The sequence below is a fragment of the Myxocyprinus asiaticus genome, chromosome 43, assembly GCF_019703515.2.
Source record: "Myxocyprinus asiaticus isolate MX2 ecotype Aquarium Trade chromosome 43, UBuf_Myxa_2, whole genome shotgun sequence".
Taxonomy (NCBI): domain Eukaryota; kingdom Metazoa; phylum Chordata; class Actinopteri; order Cypriniformes; family Catostomidae; genus Myxocyprinus; species Myxocyprinus asiaticus.
The window spans coordinates 20,572,970-20,585,809 of NC_059386.1; the positions used below are offsets into that span (position 1 = coordinate 20,572,970).

At 36.8% G+C, this 12,840-nt stretch overlaps 1 protein-coding gene across 1 annotated transcript; it reads left to right on the forward strand.

Annotated features, from left to right (window-relative positions):
* Positions 1–206: 206 nt before the first annotated feature.
* slc9a6b (solute carrier family 9 member 6b) lies at positions 207–12,431 on the forward strand. Its single transcript, XM_051685894.1, has 16 exons — positions 207–748; positions 1,192–1,391; positions 2,551–2,628; positions 2,790–2,866; positions 2,966–3,078; positions 3,184–3,289; positions 3,621–3,762; positions 4,175–4,280; positions 4,487–4,575; positions 5,182–5,295; positions 5,437–5,548; positions 7,014–7,167; positions 7,270–7,300; positions 7,464–7,549; positions 7,909–8,014; positions 11,761–12,431. The coding sequence occupies exons 1-16, from the start codon at positions 478–480 to the stop codon at positions 12,049–12,051; spliced, it is 2,076 nt and encodes a 691-aa protein (XP_051541854.1). The 5' UTR covers positions 207–477; the 3' UTR covers positions 12,052–12,431.
* The last annotated feature ends 409 nt before the right edge of the window (positions 12,432–12,840 follow it).

A 12,840-nucleotide genomic window follows, 5' to 3' on the forward strand; every position in this document is an offset into this window, starting at 1 on the left:
GAGTTTAGAAAGTTCGCATCAGCCAGATTTGCCATCGCTCTGCCCCCACCCCTATCCTGTGCACGTGCAAGAACCACCCCCTGTTGCTGATTAGCTGGAGTAGTGTTGTGTGGATCGGTCTGATCCACTTTGTTTTTGTCCCAATTACAGAGCCAGGGCTGTGTACAAATACTTGATTTTTTTTTCCAGCCAACCCACAAAACGGGCAGCTAGCAGACTGTGAGGAGATATTTGCAGAATTTGACAAAAAGTGTATTGGATTAGAATTACTGAGTGCACCTTTAGCTTGTTTTAAACCTACATACCGTTCAGTTTGAGGGTCCTTTTATTTGTAATAACCGATTTCCGGTCAAGCAGGGGAAATTCGCTCAAGGTTGTTGCTGCTGTCTTCACAGCGACATGTAGAGGGAAATATATCACCGTGACTCGCATCATCATCTGTACCACAGAGATCATTCTCTCACAGTTACAGTCGAGATGGGGTTTCACAAAAGACGGTCCTCCGTATCGAGGGCTTTTATTCTTCCACGTTTACTCTGCCTCATGTGTTTCGCTGTCATTTGTCTGGCGGAGGACACTGAGATGGTGAATGTGGTGACGGAGAGGAAGGCGGAGGAGAGTCACCGGCAGGACAGTGCCAATCTGCTCATCTTCATCACGTTACTTACACTCACTATTCTAACCATATGGCTCTTTAAACACCGCCGCTTCAGGTTCCTACACGAGACGGGTCTGGCTATGATCTATGGTGAGAACAGGCATACTCATATTCATATACAAATTCAAGTTCACATTCACTGCAATCTTCTGCACGAGCTCACTAATGCTTAACCAATGGGTTTTGTTTATGTGTACACAGGTCTGCCCTTAATTTATACGTGTTAATGATACTCTGAAATTATAAGTATAGGTGGAAACTTATTTTTTAATATGTAATATATATATATATATATAACAACAACAACAAGTATGTCGTTTTATTCATACAAGTTTGATAATGACAAGAAAATTCAATAATTATTATATTATGCAATGCAGCTGCATAGGATACATAGATTATTTTGTATCATCATTAATCAATATTATGACCGTCATTAATTGCAAACAGTATTTGTCTGTGTATTCTTAGTTCAGAAGAACGAGCTTCGGTTCCTTTGAAATAATGTGTTATGTACATGTTATCTTCTCCAGGCTTGTTTGTGGGTGTGATTCTGCGCTTTGGGGTGCATTCACCACAAGACTTAAATGATGTAACATTGAGTTGTGCAGTGAACAGCAGCCCCACCACACTGCTGGTGAACGTGAGCGGCCGTTTCTACGAGTACAGTCTGAAAGGAGAGGTCAGGGACAGCAAAGGCCATGATGTGCCAAATGCAGAGATGCTCAGGAAGGTAATGATGACAGATCATAATCCTCTTCTAAAATATGATCGTCATAATCTGTTGTCAGCCATGCATTCTTATGGGCCGTTCAGACCATACAATTGTTACACACACAAAAAAAAATAAAGACACAACAGAATGCGGGTGTCTCGAGACAAAGTTCTTATTAAACTGACACAGTGTCTAAAAACCAGTCGAACGCAGCACAACAGTCAATGACATCCATCTACAGAAGCAAGAAAAAATATGTGAAATTTTGAAATGACCTGCATTTATGTATCAGTTTGCTGTAAAATGTGGTTTGATCTTCATCTAAGTTACAATAATGAGTACACACAATCTGTTTTAACTAATAACGCACACATTTTTGTATTGTTCTTGTACATATTGAATACATCGTTCAAACATTCACAGTGTAGGTTGGAAAGAAATATGTGAACCTTTAAGCTAATGACATCAACAGAAGATAATTAGAGTCAGGAGTTGGCAAACCTGGCATCCGATTAATGAAACGAGATTGGAGGTGTGGGTTAGAGCTACTTTGACTTATAAAAAGCACTCAAACATTTTGAGTTTGCTTTGCACAGAATGCTCAGTGAGGTAATAAAAAAGAAAGAACTCTAGAGTGACAGCTAAAGACTTGAAGGAATCATTGGAAATGGTTAACATCTCTGTGCATGAGTCTACTATATGCAAATCGTTAAACAGGCATGGTGTTCATGGCAGGACACCATGAAGGAAGCTTCTGCTTTCCCAAAAAACTTTGCTGCACTCCTGAAGTTTGCTAAAGACCACCTTGACACTCCACAACGCTTCTGGGAAACTGTTTTGTGGACCGAAGAAACTAAGGTTGAATTGTTTGGGAAGAACACGCAGCACTACATATGGTGCACCGGTGGATCAACCAGTTATTAAATCTAATGTTTCACTTACTTTTTCCACAGCACTGTGATTGTTTAATGGTATGTGTTCAGTAAAGACAAGAAGTATTGTTAGCTTAAGCACATTGTGTTTGTCTGAACTCGTGACTTTGATGAAGATGAAATCACATTTTATGACCAATTAATGCCAAAAACCAGCTTATTACAAAGGGTTCACATACTTTTTCTTGCCACTGTATAATATTGTGCACAAGATTTTGTTCTCATACCTATAAATCTGCTTCTAGGTTACTTTTGATCCAGAGGTTTTCTTCAACATTTTGCTTCCTCCAATCATCTTTCATGCAGGATACAGCCTCAAACGAGTAGGATGGTGATTTTCTAAAAACTAATGCATATCTTATTAAAAATATGCCACAAAGGCTTGTTTTAATAGATATGATGTCTTATTTCCTCAATGACTGATGTGGCTGAGCTGCGATGTCCTATTTTTGACACTAATATCTTCAATCATTTTAAATATTAGAGGCATTTTTTCAGAAATTTGGGCTCTATCCTCTCCTATGCCTTTGTGGGCACGATGACATCATGCTTAGTTACAGGGTGAGTCTAGAGCAATAGATGTTGTTTCATGGATACAAGAAACACTTGGTTTGAAATGATATTCATCTTGTGTTTGGTCTTCAAATATCATCTATACAGTTTGGTGATGTATGGCTGCGTGGTGATTATGAAATTGATTGGTCAGCTTGGAGGGGATTTTTTCTTCACTGACTGCCTGTTTTTTGGTGCTATTGTATCTGCGACAGACCCAGGTATTGTTACTGTTACTTTTATGGTTTAATAAACTATGCCCTCAATATTACATATATTATAGATTATTTATTTGGTAATGAGTGCCAGTTTGACATATTTCACAGTGACCGTTCTGGCCATTTTCAATGAGCTGAAAGTTGATGTGGATCTCTATGCACTGATGTTTGGAGAGAGCGTTCTCAATGATGCCGTGGCCATCGTCCTGTCATCGTGAGTCATTTTTTGCAAGCACACACATATAAATAAATTTGAAGTCCTCTGGAATATAGATGCCCTGTTATTTCAAAATTGCTCACTAGAGAGGAATCATGTTCAGATCATCTCATACACTGTGAATATGTCATAGATGATATGTTTCTTTGATACAATACATTACTCCAGATTACACAGATATAGGTTAATCACTATTTAATTTTAATTGACTGAGCTTAAATTGAGTGTTTATGTGTGATCTTTTATTACAAGATTATGCATGTAAGCATTTCCAGTCCTTCATGAAATGTCTGATTTCAGTATGGGCTCTTTTCTCTACTGTTTATAGGTCTATAGTGGCATACCAGCCCGAGGGAGACAATCGTCACACGTTTGATGGCAGTGCCTTGCTCAAGTGCCTGGGTGTCTTTCTGGGGGTTTTCAGTGGGTCTTTTGCGATGGGGGCTGCGACTGGAGTCATGACAGCTCTGGTCTCTTTATGTTTTACTTTTAATTTTTACGTTAAAGCAATATTCCAGGTTCATTACAAGTTAAGCTTGATTAAAGGTTAAGCTTATTTGTGGTATCACAAAAAATAACTTCGACTCATCCCTCCTTTTCTTTAAAAATAGCAAAGATCAAGGTTACAGTGAGACACTTACAATGGAAGTGAATGGGGCCAATTTTTGGAGGGTTTAAAGACAGAAATGTGAAGCTTATAATTTTATAAAAGCACTTACATTACTTCTGTCAAAACACATGTATTATTTAAGCGGTAAAGTTGTTTAAATCGTAATTTTACAGTCATTTTAGGGTTTTAGGGTACATCATCATCGCAACAAAGTTGTGAAATTGTCTATAACTTTAAGGTAGTAAGATCTGTTAATGTGTGCTGTTATTCAGGTCACAAAGTTCACCAAACTTAGAGATTTTCCCTTGCTGGAAACAGCCCTGTTCTTCCTCATGTCCTGGAGTACTTTCCTATTGGCTGAGGCCTGTGGCTTCACTGGTAACTATGGCAACACTATGACATAAATTTCTGTTTAGAAACATGCTGTGCATTACATCATGGAAACATTTATACTGTTGGTCTGCTTATAACTTTCATCTAACACAAGTGACTATATTGCTGTATTATAATTCGTCGCTATTTAATTTATACCATCTGCTCTGACCTTTTGCTTTCTTTGCGTGTATGTGTGTGTGTATGTTTAGGTGTGGTGGCTGTGCTCTTCTGTGGCATTACTCAGGCTCACTATACATACAACAACCTTTCTGCTGAATCTAAGTGCAGAACCAAACAGGTAACAAACAACAACATATGATAATAATATAATGTACAGTGTTGGATAGCAAAAGAATACATACAGTATAATCTGGATTATGTAATATGATTACAAAAACTAAGTGCTTACAATTAGATTACAGATGTTTTTTTCCTGGATTACATATTGATTACATTAATTTATTATTGTTGGGTTATAGGTAGTCATTTTAACGGAACTGCAGCAAGACGTTTCAGATGTGACCACATGTAATCTGGATTAGGTTGTTTATAAATAAATTATATAATGGAATATATATTCTTGTTTTGGTACAATATTATTCCACAACTATGATTCTAAGATCGTGACACCAAATGCATAACAGTTAGATTAATAGAAATCCAGAAGTAATCTGATTATATTACACTTTTTAGGTAATCTGAAAGATAATGATACTGTTTACAATTTTAGTCATGTATATTGTAATCAGTACAAGATTACATTTCAGTGGTATTCTACCAAACACTTAAAATTGATATGAAATAATCTCCCATTGTCTATCGTTTATATTTGCTTGGAACATCTCATAGTTGAAGAATTGTCTGTGTGTCATGATTTGTATACTGTTCTGTTTTTCCTCTACAGTTGTTTGAGCTGCTGAATTTCCTGGCTGAAAACTTCATCTTTTCATACATGGGCTTGACACTTTTCTCCTTCCAGCACCATGTCTTTAATCCCTTTTTCATTATAGGTGCTTTTGTATCCTTTTGAAGTATTTTCTGTCTCTGGATGTGTGTAAGTTTGAGGGGACATGCATGTGTATGTGTGTGCTGTACCCATGAATTGTGTATAGACAAAACATTCACTAATGATCCTCCTTGACTATGGTTTTCGTTTTAGCTCGCCATATTTATTGGAAGGGCAGCTAATATCTACCCCTTGTCTTTCCTGATAAACCTGGGCCGCAAGAACAAAATCGCATCCAATTTCCAACATGTCATGATGTTTTCAGGTACATATATACCTACAGAGACCAGAGACACTTAAAAAGTATCCTTACCTCCTGACATAGCAAATTTGTATTCATTTAAACCTTTAAACTTTGAATGTGTTTTTAAAGATTTCCTGTTTCAGTGGCATGCTCAAAATTAAAGGTGTATTTTTTTACCAAAAAACAAAAACAAAAAAAACAAAAACAAAAAAATCACACACCAAAAAAACTTTAGCCATAAATTCACTTTTTTTCTTATTTTTCTGATTTGACATTATAAATCTCAGGGTGTCAATAAGGTAGCTCCGAAACACTGCTTTTGATTTGTTACCAATCATGTTGCCTGTAATTGAGTACATTTTGTGTTGATACAACAAAGCAATAAAAAATTATAGCATTACAAAAATAATTTATCCTAGTGTCCAAAAACGTCTCCTAGTGTCCAAAAGCACCTTCAAACAAATAAAACATAATAATTGTACATAAGAACTAATTACACATGCAAATACAACAATGAAAGTTATGCTCTTTCTCCAAAGCATGCAGACATGAGTAATGAGATCTCATTCAGTTCCATTCTGTGCCTCTTTGAGCCATCATTGAGTCTGTGTCATGTACTTGGCACCATCTTCTGGTGGCCATATGTAATTAGAGTGAATGATCCTCTCTGCCCATATTTGGATGACTTCCACCTCTGGTTGAAGAAGTCTGAATCTTAATACGATTGGTTTAGTGTTCCATGATGCTGGACAATATACTACATCATTTCAAATGAAGTCATCTGATCAAGGAAAGTGTTTTTAGCCAGATAGCACTTTATGTGCTGTGTGCACATTGTGCCTCGTGTGGTTTATCTAATGATCTTTTCATCCAATTACATTGTGTGTGGGCTCGTTGTAACTGGAATCCCCTCTTCTAAGTAATGGTATGTGATATGTTATGTCCAACATTTGTTTACATGTAACATGTATGTCAAAGACATGTACTTAGCTATTACTTACAATTTTTTTTTGTCTGAGTAAAACAAATAGGCTAGTTGTATTCTACTCTTTGAGAGCTTTCCAACAACATATGACACATGGCTATTTGATCAGTGTGATGTTTTTACTGATTACAATCCGGGCCAATCCAATTTTGTCAATCCTCATATTTTTTGAAAGACTTTATGCAATATTTGTACTTTAAAAAATTTATTTGTCACACCACATAACCATTTAAAATGATTCTGTTGATTAAGAATGGCGAAGAACTTAAAAAATATATAAATAACCACTTATAGCATCTAAAATATACACTTTGCCATATACATTAATACATTTTTACTTAAAATCTTGATATTAATACAAAATATATTTATGCGTTATTTATGTATCCTATATACTGTACATATACATTACAATTCAAATCAGCAAAATTCTGCATACTAGATCTCTAACCTACACAGAACGTTACGTTTCCTGTCATTTATGTCATTCTGACCTCATAGGGCTTCGAGGAGCCATGACCTTTGCCCTCTCAATCAGGGACACTGCGACATATGCCAGGCAGATGATGTTCTCCACCACTCTTCTCATCGTTTTCTCCACTGTGTGGGTGTGTGGAGGCGGGACCACCCCCATGCTGTCACTCATGCAGATCCGGTGAGCTCTGCCATGATCAGTAATTGTTGAGTATTGATTCACACCTAAAAGATTAAATCATTCCTTGTATACAAATTATGTTATATAATTTTATGTCAACAGAGTGGAAGTGGACACAGATCAAGAGAATGCAGTAAGTACTAATCATGCCAACTGTGTTTACAGCAGCTAATATTTAATTTACCAAATATTTTGTATACAAATCTTAAGCATAATGCTACATCTTAAGCATAACAGACATCTACACTACATGAACTGACTTTATTTTTCTTTTTTTTTTTCCTTTACTCATTTAGGTCACAGGACCGGATGGAATGGCACACAGAAGCACCAAGCATGAAAGTGCCTGGCCATTCAGACTGTGGTACACATTTGACCACAAGTATCCTTCATTCATTCTGCCTAGCTGTGTCACTGTCACATTTGTTTTCCCTTTAAATATTATTTTTATTTATTTGCAAATCAGAATGCTTGTTGGCCTGTTAATTTTATTTAATCTTAGACAACCAAAATATTTCTAATTTCTCAATGTCTACTAAATGTTAAACAGCAGAGGGCGCACATGATCAGCTGTACAAATTACACAAGGCTTTGATTTCCAACATGGATCAGCTAGCATTCTGGAAAACCACATTTTAGCTTCTTTTTTCTTTTTTTTTATTTGACAAACCTGACAAATTATTCTAAATCAGCTGCAAAATTAGTTGTGATTAAATAATGTTCCTTAACAAACTGGTTCAGTTATTTGAAACCCTTCCTCACTCACAGTGGGCCTCCACTCACTACCACTCTGCCAGCCTGCTGTGGTCCAATAGCACGCTGTCTGACCAGCTCACAGGCCTATGAGGTATTTCATCAACACACACACAGTAATACATTATTTGTTGATAGATTATCAGAATAGCTGGTTTAAATTGACATATGAATTGTCTTATATTTTTATATTTGCTCCTTGTATGATTAAATTCAGATAGATGCATAATTCATTGGGGTTTATTGAGTTATACATTTTGAAATTGATGCTTTCAATTTTCATTGTCAGATCTATGCATTTTACAATCCAAATAATAAAGGTTAGTATCAGGCATTATTGTTAAAATAGTTGTAACTACTTCTACAGCATAGTAAAGTTATATGTACAAAGTCATATGGACACGTGATTATAATAGTTATAAGTTTAATGGTTATATGAGTGTTTCTTCCTCTTTGGGCAACTTCATGTTCCAGGGTTTGATTTTTATTAAAAAATAACAGATACAAAACAATCAAGATAAATCTTTAATTTGTGTACTTTTGGTACAATTTGGTAAAAATGCCTTTTATGTGCAGATTTGACTGTTTAAGCCTTGTCTCAGACCCAGACTTTCAGTATTAAACTATGTCAATCTATTATAAAAATGTAAATTATATGTTTAAAATGCTGATAATCTAAACACAGTGAAATAAACAAACCATTTCAGTATTTATAGTGTGAAAATGATTTCCATATTTTTATTGGACATCATTTCCATTCAAGATGCAGTTTTGCCAAATTATGCAAAAATTTTGAAAAATATTATTTCATTGTGCGTATTTATGATACAATAAAATTATCCTTAAGTAGACAAACTCAGAAGCCAGGCATTTAATTTAAGTTAAAATGTAATTTCCACAGCAGAATTCTATTAAACACAAAACAGAATTTGAGATGTGACACTGTGGTGCTTTTTCGAAGAAAACTGACATAAATCCTCTGATGCATGTACAGTACATACACTTTTGGACATTGTTAGGAGACAACAACAACAACAAAAAATAGTGAGAGTGAAAAAATGTTTTAACAAGACTTTAATTTCCAAGAAATTCAAACTCTATGGACCTGCCGGCAGGTACAAAGGGGGGGCGCTATATTGCGGAAATGTTTAAACTTAAAATGTTAAAGTCCCCTTATAAAAAGTCAGGCACATGAGCACATTTGAAAGCTTAGAATCTGAACTTCTGCATTTTTGAACATATAATAACAAAATAAGGGCTAAAAACATTCTCGTCAAATTAGCGCCCCCTAGAGGTAATGGGGTAGAAATATTAATATGAATATAATAGTCTTTCACATAGCACCTAAATGGACAAGTCATATATCAAATGAAAGCTCTCAGGAATGTGACTGTACAGTTAATTTTGTTGCCCTAATACCACAGTTTGAAAGATTTTTAAAAGAATCACAAAGTGTAACATGATATCTGTAAGTCAAACACAATCGTCTCTTTTAATGCGCCGTTCACTGCTGCTGTAAGCCCCGAATAGCTAAAAACATTATATCTGCTTTTACCTTAGGCAGTTTCCTAAACAATGAGCCATTTTTTACTTGTCTGTGAGCTTGTTTGTGTAAATAATCCAATGTTATATCTTAGATGTCCAGAACAAAATATGCTATCCAGCAGGAAATGCATGCAAAACAAATTATCAGAAGATATGTATATTATCTGTATTATGTATCATCACAAAGGGGATTTGAAGATTGAGCTTCTAGTCCACTCAGAGGCCGAGCTATTCTGTGAAATAAGAAGGGTGGTGCATGAACTGAAAATTAGGCTATGGACGAGCACATCTGTGAGGGCTAAAATAAAAAAGTGCCACCTACGTTTCAGATCTGTATATTGTGATGGAATGTAATAGAGCGGGGGTGTCCAAACTTTTTCGGTTGGGGGCCAAATCCAGAAAAAAATACTGTGCTGCGGGCCGCATCGCTGTAATAATTAAAAAAATGTCTAGAAGCTACTAGATTGCCACTATGCATAATCTTTAAATTGTACGCTTAATATTATGCAAGCTTTAATCATAATTTGTGTTCTATGGTATGCTTGTGTAGGCCCTACATGTAAATAAAGTATAGGCTATTTCACTCACAAAGAACTCTTATAATGGAGCAGTGATGCGTTTTATACAAAATACTATACTCATTCACATTTTTATCTTATTGACGTCCATTCAGTGGCACTGCAAAGAACACATAGATCTGCTAGAGTGTTGGGTGTGATCCATCACAGTAGTCAGAATCAGATTACATTTGATCACTTTATGAAGTGATGCAAGGAATTACTTTTTATAGCTATACAATTATAACTTCTGTTCTGTTGTTACTTGCGTTACAAATACGATTTTAATTTGATAAAAATTATCATGCTTCATTTTATTTTGTAGATGTGCATGTGCAAGCTGAGTGCGTGCATCAGACACATATGTGCAAGTGCTTTAAGCGCTCTCTTCTACAGTATGTCCTCACTCAAATGGTGCTGGGAAGCCTGTGAATAATTTTTCTTGTTTCAACAAAATATCAGAACGAACCAATTAATTACAGTATAATTGCCAGTGCTACAGAGGACGTTCTGGAAGAGTATGCTCGGTTCATACGTCTCTGGGCGCGCTCAATAAACTCTGCTCAGCCGCTCGCACAACAGCAGCTCTACTCAGTTGTATGATCTAAAGTATCGGGACATTTTAACAAGAACAAGTACATGAGTAAAGTATATAACCTGATGTCAGTCCTTTAATAAATGCATCATTCTTTCTGCGGGGCGCTTCATCCTTGGAAATAAGGAATATTCCAAACTCCTGTTGAACTCTGCCAGTGGATGAAGCTGGTGATGACAGCACAGAACGCACTAGCGGAGACAATGCACTGTGAATAGTGGCTGCACATGATAGCGACATCCAGTGTCCAGAATATGAATGTCATATAATTTCTCCATAGCGGGCCTAATTCTGTTCTGTTTCCGCATCGGAGCAGTCGGAGGGCCGCAGATGGCCCACGGGCCGGACTTTGGACACCCCTATTATAGAGAAAAAATAAAATTATATTGCTTGCTACTATCTAGTGGAATGAAATAAGACTTTTCAAAGTGAGGTACAGTGAACAGAACCAAAATTACAAGATTTTTTATTTTTTTTAAACTGTTTATTTTAAGATTATAAACACATTTTTATTAATGAAAATTTGAAGTCTTTTTTTTTTGGGTGGATTTCTGAAAAATGAGACCAATTGTTTGCAGTTAGTTCACAGTATGTGTGAATGGTGAGCATTTAAATTTTAGTGTGGGGCCTGGGTAGCTCAGTGGGAAAAGACACTGGCTACCACCCCTGGAGTTTGCTAGTTCGCTAGTTTGAATCCCAGGGCGTGCTAAGTGACTCCAGCCAGGTCTCCTAAGCAACCAAATTGGCCCGGTTGCTAGGGTTTGTTCTCAGTGAGGCGCGTGGTGAGTTGAGCGCAGTCTCCGTGGCAACACGCTCAACAAGCCACGTGATAAGATGCGCGGGTTGATGGTCTCATGATGGAACTGGGATTCGTCCTCCGCCACCCAGATTGAGGTGAATTACTACACGATCACGAGGACTTAAAAGCACTGGGAATTGGGCATTCCAAATTGGGTGAAAAAGGGGAAACCCCCCCCCCCAAAAAAAATATACATTTGAGTATATTTGAGTATACATTTGAGCCCAAAAATGCACCAAAGTTTAAGGTGTTAAAGAAGTTGCAGAAACACCCATATATGATGGTTAATCCAGCCAGAAATGCACTGAACATATTTAAATCATGAATGATCTTTTTCTCCTCAGTCAGGTCAGCTGCATGACGAGGACACAGAGCTGATTTTGAATGATGGAGGTGGTTTGATGTATGGTGACATGACGGTCAGCACGGATGCCTATGGCAGGCCCACCACCTCCACAACCCAGACTGGTCTCTACTCACTAGCAGGAACCTCAGACGATCCTCTCGACCAGGAGCTTGCGTTTGGAGGCACTCGCCTGGTCCTCCCCACAGATGAGCCTCTGGACCCCCTGATATCTTTCCCTCCTCCTCCGCCATCCCCACCACTGTCTGACCCTCTACGCCACAGAGTCTGAGCCTGTACCTGCCGAACAACAGCTAACCTCCTGCCCTCCGTGTGGCACTTTCTTCCACAAATGTTAAGCTATTTATGCTTTTATTGGTTTATTTATTGTTTTGTGGCATATTTATTTGTCTGGTGGTCACTGGATACTCTACCATAGTTGTGGTGGCTAATCCTTCCTGTTCTCTCCCTAATTTCTAAAAGAAAAAAAAAACGAATCGTTCAAATGTGCCACAAAAGATTCCAAAAGAATTTTGAGTAGTGTGTTGGAGTAGATCAGACTGAAGCTCTGCGTCTTGTTGTAAATGCATTGATGTGAATGCATTGATGTCTGGTTTGACATTGTAAAATAATACCTAACTTGTGAACCTCTATAAATAAGTGCCTAATGTCCAGTTCCCTGGTGTTTGTATTGTGCTGTGTGACTAATCATTGCCTCATTAATATTAATATTTGTTTATGAAAAAGAGATTAACTATTTGAAATTGTTTTCTTACTGTTCCACATCCATGAACTTTTATTAAATAAGATTTGATGTACTTTAACCAGTGTTGTAAATTATTTTACAACCCCAATTCTGAAAAAGTTGGGACAGTATGAAGAATGCTAATAAAAACAAAAAAAAAAGAGTGATTTGTAAATTATATTCACCATTTGCTATATTGAAAGCACTACAACTACACATTATATGATGTTTTACAGTAATTTCAAATCAGATGATTGCAACACACTCTAAAAAAGTTTAAGACAGTGGAGTGTTTACCACTGTGAAACATCACCATTTCTTCTAATAACACTTAGA

Bases quoted from the DNA above. Each gene is read 5' to 3' on its own strand.
- slc9a6b (XM_051685894.1), top strand. From the start codon at position 478: ATGGGGTTTCACAAAAGACGGTCCTCCGTATCGAGGGCTTTTATTCTT. The intron at 3,763-4,174 runs GTCTCTTTATGT...GCTGTTATTCAG, and splicing joins CTGGAGTCATGACAGCTCTG to GTCACAAAGTTCACCAAACT. The intron at 4,576-5,181 runs GTAACAAACAAC...TTTCCTCTACAG, and splicing joins CTAAGTGCAGAACCAAACAG to TTGTTTGAGCTGCTGAATTT.